General features: G+C 47.5%; 1 protein-coding gene across 1 annotated transcript in view; it reads right to left on the reverse strand.

Annotated features, from left to right (window-relative positions):
* The window catches only part of PLEKHM3 (pleckstrin homology domain containing M3), a 74,617-nt gene extending 72,582 nt beyond the window's left edge, over positions 1 to 2,035 (reverse strand). Inside the window, exon 1 of the mRNA XM_082483845.1 lies at positions 1,412 to 2,035. Within this exon, the coding sequence (XP_082339971.1) occupies positions 1,412 to 2,015 (604 nt within the window). The 5' untranslated portion in view covers positions 2,016 to 2,035. The remainder of the gene's footprint in view (positions 1 to 1,411) is intronic.
* Positions 2,036 to 23,490: the final 21,455 nt, after the last annotated feature.

The following is a 23,490-nucleotide window of genomic DNA, read 5'->3' on the forward strand; positions in this document are numbered from 1 at the left end:
TGTATTGACCTTTAATGGCTAGATTTTAATGGTGTTTCTGTAGGCACATAAAGGTGTTACATGCTAAGTTAAACCTGTGAGATGCCCAGGATACAGCTAACAGAAACTGAGAGCTCTGTCTCCAGGCTTCGAGGTGCCTTCCTGTTCTGCACCCTTTCCATGGGAAGGACACGGAACAGAGACCCCACTCTGCAGGAGGCAATATATCTCCCTAAACAAAAATAACAGCAGGTATACTTGCCTTTGTAAACCAAGAGCACCCTTCTCTGGGATACAGCAACTATGTCACAATAAAACACAATAACCTACATGTTTGTGTGTGTATACATACATACACACCTACATATTATATATATTTATATATGCACATACCCACAAACACAACCATTTAGCCACCCGCTTTTCATGCTTTTCATGCTCCAAAATAGTTGACTTACCTGGAAAAGGAAAACCTTGTTTTAACCCTAAACAGGCTACCTATTCATAACTGGAGCCATTCCATCATACACACACATGCATGCTTTCACAGCCCTTTGATTTTTAAATTCCTTTGTTAAGCTCTGCTTTTATTTAGATTATAAAACCTTTGTGGCACTGCTTTTCTTCTCCCTAAGCGCCCAGTCCACTTCTGGCACCTACAAAATAAATCATGGAGATGGAGACACTGGTTCAGTGCTTCCAAAGCCCTGAGCACAACCTCTTCCAGTGCAGTGCTCAAGGAAGGAAAAGGAAAAAGATTCACTTGCTGAAATATCTCTTCCTACGGCTCACTGGAGACACCTGCCTCAATCTGATAACAAGGCTTCCTGTACCCCATACAAAGCTGGCAGAGATGCTCTAATATTGACAAACACAAACTGCATGCTTAAGTTTTTGTTAATTGTTTATGGACTGAACAGCCAGCATTTCTTAAAGAAACAGAGCAGAGATCTCAGGCCTTACAGGAAAGCTTTGTACGCCCTCTTTTTAATGGCCGCTCTTTAACTTTTATGAAAACTGCCTTTGTTTGGATTTGCCATTCTCCCAATCGCTTTAGCATTCAAAGGTTTTTAGTTTGGGAAAATTAGGTAAGGAAATGATCAGAAATCCATAACAAATAATTTATTTTTTCCCAAGTCAAACTGAACAAAATAGAAGCAAAAAGTAAAACAAGCTCAGTTTTTCAAACCGTGAAAGGAACAGAAGTCAAGACTGGTTTAAAAACTGATCGGTAGGCAGGCAAACAGACAGAGCTATATCAAAGACAACAGAGCTATGCTGATTTCTATCACCTTAAGAGCTACCTCAGAGCTGTTTTCGGGGGGGGTTGTTTGTTTGTTTTTTAAATATGAAGCTCCTCTTTCAAGATAAATATTAAGAACAAATAGGAAAGTGCTCGTATCAACAGAAACAATAGAGCATCAGCACAAACCTGTGTTTCCTTGGATGTCCTCTCCCTTGGTTAACGCCAGGTAAGAGAGCAGAGCGCAGTTATTGTCCTGACCAGGCGCAGGTGGCTGCTGCAGGGAGGTGCCCGTGAAGACCACTCCCCAGTTGACATGGCTGATATCGGAGCGTGACCTGTTGTGTCCTGGCTTGAATGTGGAGGCTTCCTCATTCTGCACCAGGATGTCGTTCACCGAGCGAGGCCTGTCTCTCCTCCGCTGGCAGATGTTGAAGATGTTAAAAGCTGCGGTCTCCCCTTCCCCTGCCCAAGCAAGGTTGTCAGCAGCTGTCCCCCTCTGCACCACGCGCTGGTCTTTGGCAGGGAATGCTGTCTGAGCTTTGGTTTCCAAGAGGCCATTTTTGCAGTGATCCCAGATGAGGCTACTTTTGGCTAAGGAGGCGACGTTCCTCAGATTCCTGCTCTCTGTTACCTGATCAAATACCTCATGCCCAACCAGTTCGGGGACCTCCTGTACACCGTACACCTCTGAGGGCTGCACAATCTTTTCAAGCTTAGTATCAAAACTATTGAAAAAGTCTTCCGTCACTTCCAAGGCAGGGCTAATGTCATCAACTTCAAGAGCCTCCATATCCTGTGCTGCCGGTGGGCCCGGGGTGTCGCGACGCTTCAAGAAGACACCACATCAATACCCAGGGAAAGCGCTGCTTCACATCTGTCCTTGGCACACCATTAACTTAGAGATGGTGAGGCAAATACATTCACCACCCACAATCCTCAGTGGCAGAAAGGAACCAAATCAACTCGCCTTCAGATGGGAGTCTTAACATCCACTGATCAAGTGGGATACGGTCCCTCTATGAAATACACTCATCGTGATGGAGAGTACCTGTAAAGCAAAGCAAAACATCACATCAGTAAGGGCCTTTTCCCACGTAAGTATGTTTAATCACATCACTCCTTTCACAGTCACAGTCCCCTTGATTTTACTTTCTCCTTCATTTGGCACCAACGTTATTGTGTATGAAGAACCCCTTTGGCGTTTCTGTTCACTGCGTGTGAACTCTGTGTATTATCACTTCTTCAACTGGAACCTGCGGAGAGCAGGATGGGGCACCAGATAAAGGGGAACCCAAGTGATGCCATTTATTAACCAAGCTTTAGAAAGCTGCACTGAGAGGCAGTACTGACTGACATCACAAATGCAGATTCCTAGGGAATGCTTAGTACAGGTTCCCATGGGGCTGCAAGAAAAAGTTGAGAACTGAAGGGTTACTGAAATAGGCCAACCAGCCTCAAATACTTTGTCTTTTTCTCCCAGATGGCTTGCACTCCCAATCTGAGGAGACCAACTTGAGTTTCACAGCAGCTACTTCGCCTACTTGTCTGCATAAACAGAACTGTGGTATTTGCCTAACAAATCAATGCTATTAGGCTGCTGCAGAGTACTGCACATAGAGTTTGTCTCTAGAATATCACTGGGAACTAGAATTGTCTCTAGAATATCACGCGAAACCACGTGGCAACCTAAGCCCCAGTAAGAGAAAGCAACCTACCAGCAAAACAAAATATATGATATCCTGCACCATCACAAATCTGCAGATCTTTATTTCCAAGCAGCTGACTCACAGGGCAAAACATAAGAATAGCGAAGGGCTTTAAGGCTAGAACTGCTGAAGAGCTGTATTGACCCACCCGAGCTCACGCCTGTGAGGGAGAAAGAAGGGAGGGTTTCTATTCCCTTTGGTGCGATAAGGGGGTGCCTCACTGCTGACTTCTGTCACACCGAGCCTGCTGCCTTCTAAGCCCTCCCTCTTGAAGCTCTATCCACAGAGCTGCCATGCTTGAGGGAAGTGTTCGGTATGTATGTTTAAATCGGGGAAACAGTCAAATGCGTGCAAGTTCTTGGGACCTGGAGCCTGGGCGTTTGTGCTCGCAGGGGAACAGCTCTCACGGTTGCTCGGAGAAATCACAGTACCCAGAGCCTGTACGTGCAAAACAACCCAAAGTCAGAGATAACGCATCCCAGTTTTGACCACATCAGCTCGAGTCCTAGAAGCGGCAAGGCTGCATTAGCGCAGAGCTCTGCCTAGACTAATACACTCTTAACAGAACTAATTAGCCTGGGCAGGGCTGATAATTAGCAGCTCATTAGCTTGTGAATGCTGCTGAAGTGCTACCAGGACCCATGAAGATTTACACTTAGCAGGAAAAAACATCTATTAAACAGCATCAAACACATATAATACTTCTATTTAAGGTTCTTTTTTTTTTTAATCCAGAACAGTCTATTTGCCTAACTTATATTAGCAAAGTCTTTTAAGTAGGCACCCTTTCCTATAGCAAGCCAGAAGGAGGAAAGAGGCGAGCAGCCCCCCAAGGGGGCACAGAATGCTGCAGCACAAACCAACTCCCCACAATCACCCGCTGGTTTCCTCCCATCCCTGCTTCGGTTGTGGCCAGCCATGACACAGCTGCTGTCGAAAGCAGCAGCTCACCCTTCCTCCTGACAGATCAGCAGTTCAGACCACGATCTCTACAAACACACTCCAAATAAGTAATTTTCAAAAGCAATAAACAATCACATACGTAACTCTGGAAACTTCAAGCCTTTACACTGGCATCTCTCTCCCCTTATCTCTTTGCAAGGATTTACTTCACTAGCCTCATAGTGAACCAGGACTAGGACCAGCTTCAACAAGTAAACATAGAGTAAGACACTGAAAGCAGAGCCAGAACCGCAACCACAGGGCTGAACAAAACAGATCTGGAGTGGTTTCAAATCAGAACAGTATGGGATCAGACTCTTTGCAAAGCCGTGCAACCATGCCAGTGGACAGCAGTGGGAAATAAAGTCATCATGGGCACATCTGCACTGTCAGCTTAATGCAGCGTGGAGTTCACTCTTGAAGCTCACTCCTGCCAGCAACCCCAGAACAGTGTCCTGCTCCCCGGCACCTTGCAGCTTGGGATCTCCAGGCTAAGGGACACGATGTGGTATAACCCGTCCACTTATTCTACACCCTCCTTTGGTACGTCTTTAAAGCAAGAATGGTATTTTGAAGTTGCAAAACTGCAACAGGCATTCAACTGAACAGAACCAGCACTAACATAATCACCCGCCAGCAGTGAAAGTTACAGGCTGGCCCATACAGAGATGCCCCTTCACAGGGGTGAATACAGCGGAGAATACAGCCTTGCTCTCACTCAAGGCACTAAAGCAGCAATCACTCCAGAAAGGCTCGTGACACGCCACTGAAGCATTTCAGTGGTAGCAGATGCAGTGTTGCTCTGTTCTTGATTTTAAATCGTGTGGAAAGGTGGAAAGCAAGGGGAAAAAACTGAAACTTACATTTAACAGCTTCATTTTTAAATGCTGGAGGCTTCATGTGGCTGCACGTTTCTGGATCCTGTGAGACTGGAGCTATCCAGTGTCATGCAGCCAAGCGTGGTGATGCTGAACTACAAACTGACCTCATATCCAGTACGATGCTGAATCACAAGGTCATGGGAAGATTACAGGCCCCTGCATCACACGGTTCACAAATTGCAGCACTCATACCTTCCAAACTAGTCTGCTTGCCCTGCTCAATAAAGATGTGAAAGGTGACCTCAATGGTGGCAGGCTCATCCCACCAAGAACCTCCTTAGATCAAAGCAAGAGTTGTGCCAGTAATTCTCACTAGCACTGGGATTCTGCAATCACATATCCTCCATAAACACAATTTGGCATTTTCTGACAGTGGCACTCAACAAAATTTTAATTCATACTTCTGCACGGATTTGGTGCCAAATGAAAGCAAAATCTGATATGGCAGTAAACAGCTCCATCAGAATCTCCTCCAGGAGGGAAAGCAGTGAAAATCACTTCCTTCACACAAAGGGGGAAAAAAGGCAAACAATAGGATAGGATGAACTCTTTTTAAAATATTATAAAATGTGTTGCCTTACATATTCTTGGAAACACCTGAAATTTTCCAAAGACATTCAGCCTAAGGCAGTGAATAGGAGAGGGAGAGAAGCATCGACCCAAACTATTAAAGACTGCCAAATCTATAGGCAACTGCAAGCAGGGATTTGTTATGGGAAGCAGAAACCTAACAGCTCGTCCAGGCCCCTGGGAACTAGTCTGACTGAAAAAAAGGTGAAGAAACATGGTGCATTGCACTTAGCAAAAACTGCTGCATACAGGGACTGCCACAGCTGAAAAACATGCTTTCCTGTAAGTCTGTCTAGCACAGATACAGCTTTTGTCCATGAACGTGGAACAGATAATTAACATGCACTTACAACATGAGTAACGTCTTTACTATCACGAGCTTATAGTGGCCATGTTACTCATACAGGTGAGGTAAACAGCAAGGGTTGCTGGTGGTGCCACGTGAGATGCAGAAGTTCAGTTTAGTCAAGATTACTTCTCTGAGAGAAGCAACAAGGACTTAACCCGGGTGACAGCAATCTGACAGCAGAGAAAAATCATGGACGATAAATGCCAAGGAATGTACACTGGAGGAGATCATTTAATTTAATGGGCACAAGTTGGAACATAGGAAGTTCCGTTCAAATACAAGAAAAAACTTCTTTACAGTGAGGGTGACAGAGCACTAGAACAGGCTGCCCAGGGAGGTTGTGGAGTCCCCTTCTCTGGAGATTTTCAAGATTCGCCTGGATGCAGTCCTGAGTAATGTGCTCTGGGCAATCCTGCTTTAGCAGGGGAGTTGGACTAGATGATCTCTAGAGGTCCCTTCCAACTCTGAAAATTCCATTATTCCATGAACTTCCGGATCTGTTTTTCTGGATCCCCACAGGCCAGGGAAAATACCCAGGCATCGCATGGCAAAAATTAAAAAGCAGGGAAGAGGTAAGGGCAGAAAGGAATCATCTTGCAGGTGATACATGCCACCACAACAAGCACTTGCTGTGTACCCCCAGCTTACATGTTATGTTCAGGACTGTTCATTCTAGCTCAGGCAGGTGAAAAAACTAGAGCCAGCATGTGTCTAGGAAGCAGTGACTGAAGAGGTCCATTTAGCTCACCAATCCATACAAAAAGTATACATAAAAGAAGCACTTTTCAGTTTGGTTTTGTAAGGAAATGGAGTTTGTGCTGCCCTCCGGCCTAACTGCCAGTAATTCTCCTTCTCTCTCTTTCTTTTGAACTGTACAGGTAACTTCAACAAGTGTGACAAAGCAGTAGTGTCCTTAAAGATGCAGTTCTTGAACTGCTGTTCAACACTGGACAGGAAACAGACCCAAACTCACCCTCCTGCTCCAGAAGAAGCTGGCAAAACTCACTCCCTTATCCTTTCTAGAAGGCCACTGTCACCACCTGGGTCTCTTCAAATCAGCCACTGCATGAAGCAGCCAGTGTCATGTGGATCTGAAAACACTGGGAAGCAGAGGGGGAAAGTAGGAAGGAGGAATAGGAGGCATCATACAACCTGATAAGCAGTCTTGTCAGTTTTGGTGCTCACAGGACCTCCTCTTCAGTGAATGGGTAACGGATGTAGAAGCCTGGAGAAGAGAAGGCGCTGGGAAGATCTTATTGCGGCCTTCCAGTACCTAAAGGGGGCCTACAGGAGAGCTGGGGAAGGACTTTTTACTCGGGCATGTAGCAATAGGACGAGGGGGAATGGCTTTAAACTAGAAGAGAGCAGGTTCAGATTGAACATTAGGAAGAAGTTTTTCACGCTGAGAGTGGTAAGGCACTGGAACAGGTTGCCCAGAGAGGTTGTTGAGGCCCCATCCCTGGAGGTGTTCAAGGCCAGGCTGGACGTGGCCTTGGGCAACCTGGTCTAGTGGGAGGTGTCCCTGTCTATGGCACGGGGGTTGGAACTCGATGATCTTCAAGGTCCTTTCCAACCTAAACCATTCTACGATTCTATGTAACAATGAGTGATACACAACGGATAAATAGGAACTTCCCCTTTTCTCTCCTATTTGGAGAGAGAATTAGAAAGGAACAATCAATGATGTTCAGAAGCAGTGTGTTTAAGAGGAAATGCATAAAGGAGAGGAGCTCTCAGCCAGCAAAAGATAGCAAAAGGCTGGTAATAATGTTAAAAGTCTCCCAAGTCTCATTGATTCCTATTGGCCCTTAGGCCCAAATTCCTGGCAAAGATTTGGGTGTTTCTGAGAATTTTATCTCAAGAGTACAGGAGGAGTTTTACAAGTTACCTGTATGCAAACAGAGAGCAGGGGTGCCCCAGCCCCTGGAGAGCTTGCCCTATCCCCTTCTCAGCACCCTGGAACCTGCTGTGGGAACCAGCTCTGCTTATCTCGCACTGCATTGCAACTCTGGGCTGAAACTCCAACGCCAACAAGGGGAAACAGAAAGAGATGTTCTTTCAATTGGGTAACAATCCGGTAGCAGAGAAAATTCAAGTCGCCTGAGGTACCTTTCTTTCTGGTATGTTGTAGGCCTGGAGCGCTACAGTCCAGTTTACGAGCTGTGATAAGCCTGGTCTGAACAACAGGTCATCTGGAAGAGAAGATGGATGTACAGCCTCTTTGAATACAATCCACTGGGGCCGGAACAGCTAATACCTAATGAGCTTTTCTGCCTGTAAGTTTGAGCAACCACAGCCTGTGACCTGAATGTCTTCCAGTGGCACCTTTGACAACCACAGCCTATGGGTTTTGCTGCCACAAGGACTTCTGACTAGCTCTGCGGGTCCCACGAGCCAAGTATTGCCTGGAATTTAAATGGGATCCGCTTAGGTCAATGACAGCCCCTGAAAATTAGGCTCTGCTGTGCAGAATCCCTGAAAAAAGTTATGAAGCTGAAGACACAGGTGCTACCTCTTACTTAAGAAGTTGAGCTGTATTTGTCAGGTGGGAACACCCGAATGGGTACAAGAGAGAATAAGGATGCCCAGATGGCTGACTGTCACAAACAAAGTCTTTACCACTGCCTATGCACTTCTATACATTGCTGGCACAGAATGCTTGCAGAAAAGGTTGAAGAACTGACAGTGGCAGCACAACGCAAGGTATTGTGGAGCGCCCTCTTTCCAGCATCCCCCTGCTGTAACTAGACAGCAGATGATGCTTTATTTATTTACAGTATAGCAAGGCCTACTCAGCAAACATTCTCCATCTTGTTCTGACCAGAAGTTCTTTCAAAGCATGATGGTATCTGGGTCTCTCTCCCTCAGCTGTCCAGGAAGCACAGTATTATAGCTGCTGTGCTTGAAGCCTCAGCATACAACGACCCCAGTCAGATCCACTGCACCGCGTGCCATCCACATGTAACCAAAGAGCAGTCCTGGTTCAAAACACTTATAGTCCCAGCAGTTGCGAATCCCATGCATACAGTGACCAGTTCTTCAAGCACCAATTGCACTCCTGCTTGCCTCTCATGCTCCACTTGGAAAGGCAATTGATAACTAGGAATTTCATAAGGGACAATTGCAGAGAGCAAGTGTCAGCTGGGACACTGTCCCTGTGCAAACTATCACATTTTCTTTTATCCTGGCTGTATTTTGGTCACTCAGTACAAGGCAAGCCTTCTCCCCAGGTGATTCCAAAACCGCAGGTGACCTACTGCTGTGTACACCGAGTGAGCAACACCCCACGCAAGTTGTTAGATTCATCATTTAAACGTCTGGATGAAATTTACAGTGCCTCACAGAGAAGATAAAACTACAAGAAACTTTTCATATGGAACAGGGCACCACAGTTTCAAAGAGGTTGCCATATGATAGTCAATGTATGGTTCAACATGGCCTGGATAATTGTCTTTAGACCACATTTTTAAAGCCCCTCTTCAAAAGCCTCTTTCCCCAACACACAACTGAGAAATTAATTGCTTCAAATTTTCAGACGATGCCAATTTTAAAGTGTTTCACATAAATACCTTCTGACTGGTATTCCTGCACAAAACCACTGACAATATTCAGGAAAAGGTCACGAAAACTGGAGAAAGAGGCTTTCTGGTCAGGGATGCTTGGCTATAGGGGCAGGTGCTAGAGGGGATAACTGTGAATGTAAGCATAACCATTTCCATGTCACAAACCTACCTGTTTGCTATAGTCGCCCTTCAGGATGAAATCGACTGCCAACACTTATCAGTGAAGAAGAGCTCCCACATCCTGTCTGCTAGACCCAGCAAGAGGCAAAGAGCAGGAACAGCTGCTATTAACTGGGTGCCTAATCTCAGACAAGCTAAAAGACAGCAGTGACCTCTTCCACACTACAGAAAACAAAACAAAACAAACAAAGAAAAAAAAAAAACAACTGAGAAAAGACGAAATGAAGAGAGTGGCAAAACCAGGGGAGGAAGCGGAATGCCATACTCTGTGAGGGGAAGCAGACCCTTAGTGAGGATACATGAGTCTCGCTCTGTGAAAGCACAGATATTCCCCAGCTGCTGATCCGACCCAGTGCCTGTAACAAGGAAAGCTCCCCAGGCAGCCTCCATCCGTGGGGAACTAACAGCGCAGCTACAGAACAGCTCATCCAGTGATGAGCACACAGTAATGAACAATAAACAGTGCTTATAGTATACATTATCTTTAATTTTAACTGCATTTTGGAAACAGTAATTAAAACGCAAGAAAATCTAAGCTGAAAAGCGCACAACAGCCTGCTGCACCAGAACAAAGTGGTGTGAGGAGGGTGAGGGTGAGGAGGACTCAGCAGTGGAGGAAGACAGACCACAGAAAGCTTTTCTTTTCCGGAGACTGACTGCTGTACAGCTTTCCAGAGATCTTTATCATTGACTCCTTCGCCTTGCAGCCATCTGACACACATCCCTCCTGGCTGGGGAGCATCACCCAGTAATGAGGAGCTGCATCACTTCCTGTGGATGAGTAACTGCTTGAAATCCCAATAGCTGGACTGGAACTCCGGAAGGGGTGAAGGACCCTTGGCAAGGAAAGGAACAGAAAGCAAAGCAGACTGACCAGAGGGGAATTAGCTGATGGTGACGCACAGCCCAGGCTGCAGCCCAGCCAAACCCATCAGCATGTGGGCACCTTCACAGGTTACATCAGACTGAAATCCAGACTACCCTCTTCTGCATGCTGCCTGTTGGCTGGCTGACCTCACAGGGAAGGATGTCAGGCATAGAGGAATAGAGGCTGTCCCGAGTCCAACCACTGCCTCTGTAGATGGTCTGGATGCAAACACCTCAAACCCACACTACAGGAGCAAAATCTGTGTGGACAAACAGAATGAAGCGGTGCCGTGATTTGGCCTGAGGCACGGATCTTAAAGGCGCCTGAGGCATGGTCTTAAACATACATGTAGCCGAAAAAAACAACCCAAGGGAGGGTGAATGATTTCTACGCTTGTGCTCATTTGGCTTGCATGTACAGGTTTGTCTACAGTTGTATGACTTGCATTTTACATGCTGCTGTTGACTACAAGAACTCCTGCCTGTTCTGCCAGGCAGACACCACAAAACAGTCTGTTACCTCCTGATCACAGAGACCATCAGAGAACAGGGTATCCAAGAGGGGCAATACAAACATCCTCCAGTACAAGAGGAAACCAGTACAAGAGGAAGCATGACTGAACTGGACATTCAAGAAACAACAAACAACATGACCCAGTCTAATATTTCTAGCTGTATCTGTCACGATGTATCAGCTTGTCTCCTGCTAGGATGCGAGGGAATGTTGTACATGCCAGGTGAGATGAAACTTTCTTTTAAAAAAAAAAAAAAAATTATGGTTGATGCAAATTGAAATTTTACAAGTATCTCCTCACTCCACACTAGAACTATGCTGAAGGGAAAAGACAGACAGCCCTTAAAAGCTTGAATTATTTTTTTTAAGAGATCAGAAATTAAGACAGTTTCAGCTTGTCCCTGTGAGTTCTGAACAGAACTAAAAGGCACATTTCGTTCTTGAGGATGTTGCTCCTCCAGGACTCATTTACAGAGGCAGCTGTAAATCAGGTTGCTGAGCTTTCCGCTGTTGTGTGCAGCAATGTCCTGCTGCACCCAGAGGTGGCTGCATTTAAGCAAAGAAGGACATACAGAAGGGGGGCTGCCAGGTGAAGACATTTACCTCTTTATAAGTAGGCCTCAGGGACAGTAAGATGCTTTGGGACCTTTCTAGATGAAGCACTAGCTAGTATACATAGCAATATAATAACTGAGTCCTTTACCATTTATGCCAGACTACACAATTAATTTTTACTTAGCTCTGCAGGGTAGTTCCTTTGAGGCACACCAAGCAGGAAGCAATGGTCAGGCTCCAGCACAGCCCAGGATAAGCCCACAGCTGAGAATAACATCTGTCATCGCACCAGAGGCCAGAAGAAGGGTAAGAAACACAGCATTTCCCACAAGAACACAGGAGAGATTTCTTCCCTGAAATCATGGCACAGCCATAAGAAAATATACCTAACATCCAAATCTGTCCAGCATACAGATTTCTGAGAAGCCCTGACCTGCAACTGTACCCAACTCCTCTCTCCAACCGTGGTCCCCAAGGAGCTCAGCTGGGACAGGACAAGCATAGCGAGACCTGGATTTCCCGTAACTATTAGTGGCTGAATGGTGACACCAATGGAAATACAGCGTTTAATAACAAACTCACTTCAAACCTCAAACTAAGCCCTCCACTTGTCTTTCAAACAGCCAGAACCACAGTGGCTTGTCACATTAATTATCAGGGGAAGGAAAGGAAGCAATGATCCAAACAACGCTGAAGTTCGGCAAACTACCACAGCAACCCAAACCCTCAGGTCCCAGCAGCCCTGCCACAACAGCAAACGCCACAGGCTGGTTGTAACCACATGTACCACTACAGCCGTGTAACTACTCAGCACAAACGCTTGCTGTTTTCCAAACTGAACTACAACTTTACTACAGATCATTTTCACAGAAGCCCAACTGAAACCTCAAAACACCTGATGAACCTGAAATGTTAACACATAACGCAACTTCAGTCTGATAAGATTCTGCAGGAACGATGTACGTAGCTACTGTCAACTGACGAGATCCTTCATTCCGCTATGTAGCGCCCTGTTTCACATTTTGGATTTCTGATTATTTTTTTTTTAATCCCAAATTTAATTCACTACTTTTGGATGAACAAGCCTGGAAAGCGGCAAGATGAAAACTACTGTTGCTTAAAGCGTACGGGCATCGGTCCCACTAAGATTCAGATGCTTTCTTATTCTTACACACTGCGACCTTTCGTAGCCACTCAGCAGGACTATGCAGTGCAAATTTTTTGCAGGATCGGGGCCATAAGTGCATACTTGCAGAACAGAAAAGCGATCGGGGGCGAGTCGTGATTCCTTACACAAACCTAATCTGGACTTTCTTCCCTTCTCTTACGCCCTGCAATGCCAGCGACCCTGGCATTTCTGCTGGTACCACACATCCCTGCGTGATGGATACGCTCCCGTCGGGCCTATTGGATTGCAGAAGGTATAATGCCACCGGCGGTGTTTGGGTGCTTGCTCCGTACAAGAAGCAATTTTACCGCAATGTAAGAAGCCCACGGCATCATGTCACACGCGGGGGCGATTAAAACAGAGCGCGATGCCCGCACACCGCGCCTACACACACGGGAGTCTGATTCTACCCAAGGGGGGGGGGGGGGGGCAGCCCAAATTCCCATCGAGAAACGTGAGCGGCTCCGGGTGGGGAGAACTAAAGGACGGGGCCTTTCCAGGCACATGGGGATGCGTCTTTTCCAGCGGGGCACATGACTACCGAGGCGTCCGTGCCGGCTGTACATGCAGCCGCGGCCCCGGCTCCGGGCAGGCAGCCCGCGGCGGGCGGGCAGCGGGGCGCAGGCGGTGGCGGGGGGGGGGGGGGAGCCCTCCCCGCCGGCGGGGCCGGGGAACCCTCCAAAGCCCCACACCGACCCGCAGGGGAGAGGATTTACCTGCCGCCCGGAGGCCGCGCTCTGCCCGGGGCTCCGAGGAGGGGCTCCCCCTGCTCGCCACGGCCCGGCGAGGATCGGAGCCGCCGGTGCGGGCCCCTCCTCGCCGCCGCGCTGCTGCCGGGCGGCGGGGCCGCGTCCTGCCGCAAAGGCGTCCCGGCCGCCGCGGGAAACGGCTCCGCGGCACCAAGGTTCCTGCCGACGCCGACTCCCGCCCGCCCAGGGGGGAGCCCCGGTGGCCGCCCCGGTGGCCGGGGGAGCCCCGGGCAGAGGTGGCCGGGAGAGGTGTGGCGGGGTGCGGTAGCCGCGGGTGCCCCTCCGGCCTTGCGGCAGCGGTGGGGACGGCGGGAGGTCACCGCCTCTCCCGGGCACCCGCCGGCTTCTCATTTCCCCTTAGAAAAAAGAAAATAATAGCAATAGAAAAACCTTCAGGTTTTCCCGTATAAGCATAAGGGGTATGGGTGGACTCGATGATCTTAAAGATCCCTTCTAACCTAGAGGATTCTATGACGAAATTGCACTTTTCCATGTGTAAAGCTGCGGAGATTCGCGGGGAGCTGCTACTTGACTTCGGGAGAGAAGGAAAACGCAGAACACTGAATGGGTTTTTAGAAATGGCAGGTGCCAGCACACTCACCGAGGGAGGCGTGAAGGCTGCAGGGAGCAGCACGGCGGCGCGCGAATGCACATCGCCACGGGGCGGCAAAAAGGTCTCCGGCACAACCTGTCACCCAAAGAAAACAAAAAGTTACAAGTCAATTACAAATAGCTTATTTCATTGGTATGTAGCTTGGCACCCCACCCAACAATACACGTCCAGTAAAAATAACTTCATGGCAAGATATACCCGTGCGCGGGTTAGGGGCGTACCTGAATTTTGATGTCCAGTGTATGCAGACCAACTCTGGGTAGCTTCACTTACAGATTTAAAATCATGGGTGCTCTGCTGTTTCGCTGACTGCGTCCCAGGGGAGCCAGCGGTGCCGCACTGAGCAGCAGAGACAAGGTTCGTGCTGAAATGCAACTGCACGACAATGTGGTGCTGAACGGAGTCCATAAAGAGGATGCACAATCCACAACAGAAGGCAGGTGTTAGGTTAGCTTCCAGCAGTAGTTTTTCTTCTCATCCTGGCACGCCAGTATATATTGCAAAATGTGACTGGCACAATTAACAAAGTTGTGTTTGTATGGGTTATCTCATTTCGGTGACAGCAAGGATGAATGAGCACCTTTGGCAGAAAAAAATACCAGTTTATCTGACTGAAAATTAATTAACCTTGGCCTTTACAAATAATATATTACTAAACCACCATACATTTCAAGTCTCCTAAAGATGAATGGCTTTTTTCACTGGGTAACAGTCAAAGATTCATCTTTTTATTCTAATTCAATTGTATGCACGTGATCCCTCAAAGGACAAGGCAGTATCCTCACTTGCCATGTGATTTATCGCCATCCAGCCTTTTCTCAAATGGTGCCGAGACATTTATCTCTCGGTCTCCTCAGAAGGAAAGAGGCTCTTTAGGACTCCTGTGTCTGATGATGCTTCAGGACTTTGCCTCTCTGCTGACTATGAACTATGAGCTCCCCTTCCAGTCCCAGCATACTTGCGTGGGAGGCACTGGGCACGCTGGTCCATCGCCTGTGGGGACACAAATGTCAGCAGAGGAGAGCAGATTTCACTGCTGTGTTAAAAAGCAGTTGCCTCTGTTTAACATTACACTCATGCTTAGGTAGTTTTCTGGGAAGTGGCCCATACATCATTTCCACCTGTAGTGGAAAAGTGATTTCAGGCTGCAGAAGGGCACAGATGTCATTTCTTTTTAGGGGAGGACATCAGTGAGGCCTTGTTAAAGAAGACTCACCCTTCTACTCAAAAACAGACTCCCAGAGACGCTTGGCAGCCATAAATGTGGAAGCACAGTAACCACATGCCACAAACCCAAAACAATCCCAGCTGTCTTAGCAGCCAAATCAAGTCCCAGGCACTCAGTGCAGTCAGACACTATTCCTTACCCCCTCTTTCCTACAGCCCAAGCAAGTCCCACGGGGCTCCTTGGGACCCCATTTGCCAGACATATCCAGACATTGCTTTGGTTCGCATTGTGCAATCCCCAGCTGCGCGGGAGATGGGAAAGACACCTCCTGCCAGTGCCCCATGCCCTGCCAGACACTTCCCAGGCCCCCCCCCAACATCCTCGCGGCATTGCCTTCTGCACTGTGGGGCTCTGTAGGAAGCGCTCTGTTCCCCCAAGAAAGAGGGGGAACATATAGTAAAAAAGGCTGATACTGGTCTCTTAATTCCATTCTTCTCAGCCCTCTAAAGAGCGCTTTTCCCAGCTCTAGATATTCCTAACTCTGTTCTTATCTGCTGGAAACCATTTGCAAGGACTGGAATGGGTAACAGTTTCCACTACCTAAGCAAAATGCAATTAACACGCACCTTTCTTACACTGGCTGTTCGGGAACACTTTGGGTTCAAGTTTTTAATTTTCCATTCTGTCTGAGAAGCACTTTATAAACAATTGTTACCATTTTATTGACAGGAGGAGGAGATTCCACCCCCTTTCAAAACGACATTTTTATATCTATGATCCATCAGATATCCCTCTACCACAGTAGATGAACCACTGAACCACTGAACAACTGAACCTTTCTGAAACCAGGTGACTCTGTTTTCTTCCTCTAGTCTGGTAGAGATTTCTCTTCCTGCAGTCTGTGTGCCAATGGAAAAGAATACATGACCAACCTTATCCTTCAAAGCTGCAGGAAAACACACTCTAATTCTGAAGAAATAGGAACCTTGGAAATTTTTTGTTGTTGCTATATTTATTTAAGAACATAAGTTCCAGAAATCGCAATTTTCATTGTTTAAGCTTATCACCATCCTCCAACATGAAATCATGAGCTGTTTCAACGAGGATATACTGGTTAAAGACACAGTGGCGGCTAGCCAACAAAACCTTCCACACAGCTTGACTTCCAGCTTTGTCCCCCTTGCTCGTCAACCATCAACATACAGCCCAAAACAGAACAGAGTGCACAGAGCCACCTGGTGGTTAACTGTGCGAGTAAACAAATTGTGCCCTATACGTCCATGCGATGAAGACATAAATGACCTCATCTCCCATCTGCTTGGTACGTCTCAAATGTCAGCTTTTCTTAGCTTTTTTGGTTGAGGTTCTGGCAGTCTAGAGAGTTAACACCGAAAGAGGGAGAAAAGGCTCGCTCTGTTAACACTAGAGACAACTTAGCTGCTTTCCTTGTAGGAGAGTTTGCAGGACCGAGTGCTCTTCTTTAGATCTGAACATCTCCCACGAGTACTGCAGAATCATCTTCCAAAGACCGTATCATTGTAATGCGTACTCCAGAGTTTGGCTCTTGTTGATAAGGATCCAAACATCTTTCTCAAACTGGGGAACTCTCAAGAACCCATTGGGCACGTCCTTCGCTGGCATAATGCGGAAGGAGCAGTGCCCATTTATTGCGGCCGTTGACAGACTTGCCAGTTCACACCGGCTGAGCGTTAGACCCACTGTCTTTCCCCGCTGTCTCTGAAGAAGGGGCCTTTTTTTCACACATTTTAATTACTGACTCCCTACATAGAAGCTATTACCTCACAGAAATGCCGTTAACTGGCACGTTCAGCACAAGATGAAACCTTTCCGATAATTGTTCCTTGAGTTCATGTTTGTGAAAATAAATATCATCAGATGATTAAATTAAACACCGCAGCCAGCCCAGCTATACACTATTTTCACTTATCATGCAGAAGGGGAGATCAAAGAGAAAGGCTCAGGTAAAGTTGTTCCAACTCCTCCGAGTTTGGTTGATAGCTGCCTATTGAACACACTAATTAGCTCCCTGCTTGGGGTGCGCAGCACAAAATTAACCCTCCCGAAATCGGGCGGTATAGCCATTTTCATGCTCCGGAAACAACCGGGTGCGGATAGGGGTGACTGTCACCTCATTTTCTCTGTGGGGTAAAGCAGCGGCAGAGCCCGATGCTGATTTCGGAGACTCTGGTGGGCCTGCCTCCGGCCCCCTTGGTGTCTTGTGCGAGTGGGAGAGGAGAGCTGTGCCTGGGGAAGGCGAGGGAAGGCTGGAGGCGCTCCTCCTGCCGTCCTGCGGGGCTGCTGCCCCCCCGCTCGCCTCGGGCGAGCAGACGTGCCCGTCCCTGCGCTCCTGCAGCGAGGGGCAAAGACGACCCCCGCCAGCCCCCTGGCTCGGGGGATGCTTCGACAGGGAGACGGTTTCCCACATGGAGTTTCGCCCAGCACCTTCTTCCCTGGTGGCGGAGGGCAGGAGGGGCGAGCGGAGCGGCGGGCGGAGTAGCCCTGTGGCCGCTGCGAGCCCCGCTGGTCCTCCCCGTGAGCGCGCACACACACCAGACACACACACACACACTCACACACACACCCGCGCAACCAGAAAGCTCTGCTATTCTTCTGCTAATGGGATTGGCACCGCTTAAAGCAGTCTGCGAGGGTATTGTCTGCAACCACAGCAAGAGAAACATTATTCAAAGGCCATTCAGGCCCCAAAAGAAGCGGCAGAGCAGAGTAATTATCGGAGACTCTCCATTAACGAGGGCATCTTTGCTCTTTGTCTGTGTTGGTTTAATAAGGGCCGCTAATGGGGCCGGGGGAGGGGCACGCTAATGCTTCTAAACAAACCTCCTTCCCTTCCCCACCCCCGCGCTGTGAGGACAGCTGCCTTTATGGGCGCTGACAGCCGAGCTGGGAGTTACCATATTGCAGAGTGACCTTCGGGAAAACTTAGTGTGAACCCAGCCGCTTTCAGCCCCGTCCCCACCGAGCCGCTGGGAGCATCGTTGGGGTAGCTGTTCTCTTTTTAGCCTTTCCGTACTTCCCGGTGCTTGCCAGGCCCTTTTGTACAACCCCCGCCCGACCTCTCTCATGTCATCTTGTGACCCTTCATGGCTGGACACGACGGCACTGAGTGGCAGTAATGAGGGACGACAGTGCAGATTAAGTTCTCGCAGCAAAACCTGGGGCTGCTGTCCATTATCCGGCAGCTGTGACTGGGAGATGCTGCTGGGAAGGCAGGACCGGAGCAGCCTCCCCTCCCCACACTGCTGGAGAAGGCAGGCTGGGATCTAGGACGGGCCAATGGCTCCTACCTTCTGTCTGCCGGTGCTTTTCTGGTGATGGAGAGGTGAACTAAGGCAAAAGCCAGCATGAACCTCCATCCCAAGAGCCTTCAGAGCCACTCTTAGAAGCATGCAGCTAAAATTCTTCCAAGGGTTCCCAGACTGTCCCCATCTTCACACACCAGTCGTAAGGGGCCAACTTCTGAGGCAGTTTGCAATATTAGAGGGTCAGATGCACGCTGGTCACTTAAACAGTGAAGTGTGGATGCAAGGCCTCAGGAGGTCTCTGCAAGAGATAGCACTCAAACAACAAAGTGTAATGATACACACATACGTGAACAATGAACAATGCAGCCTTTTTCAACTAGGTGTTGTGCTAGATTTATTTTCAGCCAACGGGGAAACTAAAGAACAATAAAAGGAAATGATTCCCCCAAGTTTGTGTGGGTCTTTTACTGAAGCCAAGCCCTGGACATCATACTATTCTACTTCACCTTCAAATGATGCACCCCTAACAGATGGTTGTACTGAAACACCAGTCCGTGGACTGCAGAGACAAAGCAGTGCCTGCGTACCTGTATGTGTACGTGTCAACAGTCTCAGGAACAGCATGCGAGGGCCACCCAATGTCAGCGCTGCCTCTCTTGTTATGAGAAAGGTGAGGTATGGACTGACAAACTTCCCTGTACAGACACCCACCCAGCCCTCTCCACTTAGACAAATGTCCCACTGCTAAAGGTTTATCACAAGCAGAGGAAGAAAGCTACATGGAAACTCCTCACTGCTTAAACCACAAGACTCTGGTTTGAAGGAACAGAGTCCACACAAGATTTCACCCTTGTTTCCTGAGGGCTTGGTAGTTTTGAAATGTTCGTGATTTTGGCCTTTTCCTTTCAACATTTCACCAGTGACTGCATCTCTTGTAGCAAAAGAAACTTTTCAGAGGTGCTCCTCTGACTCACCTCTATAGGATCAAAACATCTCAGAACAACCTTGCAAGTCAGAGAGAGAGCAATCACCCTTTACACATAGAGAGCCAAGTCACAGGGAAATTAAATAATAATACCTGGGGTCATTCTTGCCATGGCAGAGCTAGGAAGTGGGTATAGTTCTTTCTCCAGAGTCTTACTGCAGTGTTCTGAGGTCAGTGGTATTCCTTCTTCCTCTTTTGAAATGTCTGGAGGATCACACTCCTGAAACAGAAAATCAGTCCTATTTTCAGCATTTAATTCTTCGCGTTAATCACAGTTTCTGTTCATGTTCTCTTTTTCTTTTTAGAAGAATAATCATTAAACATACACAGAGGAACTGCCTTTGCCTATGAATTTTGTAATCTAAACGATGGAGCTAATACACTGATATATAAAGCAATGGGTTACTAGGAGCTCACAACCTGGCCTCTGATAGGTGTGGGTTTTGCTTTATAAGTGTCTTTAAATGCCATCCTTCTTTGCCACTAGCAGATAATACAGTCAGCTTTGTTGCAAACGAAGATGATAGTTGAACAAAAACAAAATAGTGACTCAGAAGGAAAAATGGAGATCTTGTTGATCTCCAACTCAAGGGGAAATGGATGGTGAGGTGAAAAAAAAAACACCAAAAAAAACCTTAAAGAAGTTGGTTTATGACTTTTCTTACCACAGAAAAAACAACTGCAGCACCGGAAAGGAAGGATGGCCAAGGCAGACAAATAGGTTTGTCACGAGAAAGGGGAGTTTTGAGATCCTGCATGAAGGAAAACTCAATGAGCAGCTTGCGTGTGGCAGGCTGAAATGAGGTGGTCCTGTGGTAGAAGGGAGGAGAGCTCACAGCAGTGACAAGGATAGGATGGACGATGAGAGGCTGGTGGGTCTATTTCCTGGAACTTCAGCCAGGATAGTACAGTTGAAGATGAGGCATCTAGTACAAAAGAGACGGGAATACAGCGACTAAGGTCTTGGAACAAAAGCTTCAGTATGAGTCATCACCTCACGGGCAAGTCTTTGTCCAATTTATTCTCCTTCAGGTATAGTTTCTGCAGGGAGCAGGGAATGACTACATTGGACCTCGTCAAGCCAGTTCTATTTAGATTTGCTCTTTAACACCTATAGTTTAGTACAGGGATATTTCCTCCCCAGTTTTCCCTTCTTTTTTTTGGTATTAATTCTGCTAGCATTTGAGACTAACAGACAATGAGTGTCAGTGGATTCCTTCCAGGTTGCTCTGCTTCACTCTACTGCTGTTATCCCGTCACACTTCAAACTAACCAAGTGCTGATCTGAATCCCACTTCATCAGTGAACAGGTCTGCATCAGCTGTGCAGTTTTGGATTTTGCCCTGAATTGTGTTTGAGCTCATAAAGGTAGACCTGAGCCATTTTTTCAATTGCACCTATGCCTTGAAACCCAGGGGAAGATGAACAGGAGTAACAAGGAGTAAAAGATGCCTTTCCAGAAAATCGTTTGTGTATGTTTGCAAACTACTGCACACAGAAGACACACTGACCAGCGGGACAGGAAGCCACTGTTAATCTCTGCAAGCACATCCCAGTTCAGTTCAATGTAACTTCCCTGCTTTGTCTTCGTATCCTTTCAGCTCTTCTTTCTCCACAAAACAGGTCTTGCTGTGCCAATTTAGCAAAAACCTTTCCCTCTAATGCCCTCAGCTGGCACTTGCTGCCCCTGCCCTCTGCTCTTCATCCCTGCTGGCTGTTCATTCTCCTGGCCAACAAGAGTGGCACAGGGGAGAAGGACTCACCCGCCAAGCAGCCAGGTAGACCAAGGCCCCACAAGAGCAGGGAGGACAGCAGCAGTTGTGTGACATTTTTGCCTGTCCATGCAGCCCCATTTGGAAAGGCTTAAAGGCAGAAAGGCCAGATTAGGGTGGTGACTTTCTGCCTTTACTCCTTGGGCATGCCGTGGGCTTCCTGGGCGAGTTTAGGCCGCAGCTGTTTCTGTCTCCACATCTCTGTCTCCCTGTTCGGAAAGGGGAATGCTGCTGTGAGGATACATTTGAGAACACTTAAACTTTGACAGGGAGAGAGAAATTAAGTTGTTCATGAACTCATCTCCTGACCAGTCTGATGTGGCTTCTGCATCCAAACAATCCAAGGACTGGGATCACCAGGGCACTGTGTTCATCCTCCCCATGCCATGCGGGTATAGGCAGCCTTGAAGGATGCAGCTGTATGTTCAGTCCTGTCATTTCCTGACATGTCTTCGCTCTCCTCTCCCTGCCTATGAAGTCTCCCTGCCTGCCTTTGTTCCAGGCCCATCTTTCTCCTTCTCCTGGTCCCACACCAATTTCTTAGCCGTTCATAGCCTGTTTTGGTTTCTCCATTTTCTCAGTCACAAGCATTGACACGATTCTGGTCTCAGGACGCTGCTCACTCTCCCTGTGAAGCCTTTAACATGGCAGACAAGAGGAGTATCTATACTACGAGAGGCAGCTCAGTGCAGAGGTCCTCTAGCCAGTGCCAACCCTGCCAGCTTTGGGACTGGGAGTAATACTGACGCCTCAGCGCTGTGCAGCACTGAAGTCACCTACCTGCGGCACCGTGCTAACAGCCGTCCTGCCCCCACAGCCTCTGCCAGTCCCTCTGCACAGCAGCACAGCTGTGCCGAGCCTCCAGCCCGTCCAGGGATCTCTCACAAGGCGCTGCTTGCATGCAGTATGGATACAGCCTATGGGAGCTCCTTGCTGGGCAGCAAATACTCTAGGAAGAAAATACTGAAGCTGGAGTGAGATCAGTGAACACATGTTATAAAGCAATTACTTCCAGCCCCAGTTTCCCTGGAAAGGTTTGGATAGAGAGATCCGAAAATGACCCTAAGTAGAAGTCTGAGATGCCAGAGCTCTGACAAATGTAATCTGCTACCTCTATTTTAAAATAGGTCTCTAACAACTGGCTATTTCTCCCCAGAACAGAAGTTAGAGGCAGACCTTCAGTGACTGCCTCTGCACTCTTCTGCAGTGACTATTCATCTTAATGCTTATTTAATTAGCAAGTAGCATAGGGGGGCAAAGAAACAAGATTACATTGCTGCTGCGTTCCTGAGATCTCTGGCTGATGTTGTAGCTGTTCAGGTGCAGCTGCAGTTAGATACACGTTAGAGCAGCCTCAAGGCTCTTCTTCTCCACACTATGAGGAGCAAGTGCATAAATGTGACCCACAGGTATACTTTCCCTGTAGCTTGCAACTCCTATACAAATACTGTCCTGAGAGCTAAAATCCTCTTTATATATCCATCATTGTTCAGAGTACATCCAAGAACACAATCAACCATTTTGTAAATCCTGAATAGTATGTGCTATAGTAGTCTCAGCCTTTTTCATTTCAACTTCTATTGTTAGGGCACAAAGAAAAAGAAGGAAAAAAAAAAGGCTGACAGAATTTACAGGGAATCCAGCTAAATAAAAAATGATGCCATTTGTGTTCACAGAGATGAACTGCTTAGGTGATAAAGGAACATGACTGCCTTGGCCAGAGGATTCTCTATAATGTCACCTATAAGAGAGTAAAGAACAGCATCTTTTGGTACTTACTGCATCCTTTAAGCCCAAGCAATCTAGCTTTATGCAATTGTGCTACAAGACATTAAGGAGAAAACTTCAGCCCTCTGTGCCCAGGGATACCCTAGTATCTTCTGTTCCACAAGCTAGACTGAACTATTAATCATAGTAATCATCAGCACTTAATGTTGGGAAAACTGTAGTACCTAATCCCAGGTATCTATGAAGTCCATGTGCTGTAATGCCCCATCTTCAGCCCTTTGCAAGAGCTCCCTTGTATGGCTTCCCGAACAGCACCTATTCCAGCAGAAGAGCATGTTTCTGGCTGTAATATTCCAATGAAATCCCCTACTGTGACTTGCATTTGAGTGATTATTCTGTGTCATACCTAATACCCACCTGTTGGTATGGTCCTTCCTAGCTGATATATTGTAATTTCCCCACTATGGCTATTAGGGTGAAGAGCAGGCTGAAGGCTCCCAGTCACATTGATGCTGCCCTGACAGCACCCAAAAGCCCCTCAGGAGGACACTGCTCCCTCGTCGCTGATGCAGAAGAGAAAAATCATGACACTGAGCAGTTCTCGCCCTTGAACTGCAAAGGGTCAAAGCAGCCTCACACTTCCACCCAGTGGTATTGCACTTGTTTATCTT

This window comes from Vanellus vanellus (genome assembly GCF_965231255.1).
Source record: "Vanellus vanellus genome assembly, chromosome: 5".
Lineage (NCBI taxonomy): Eukaryota > Metazoa > Chordata > Aves > Charadriiformes > Charadriidae > Vanellus > Vanellus vanellus.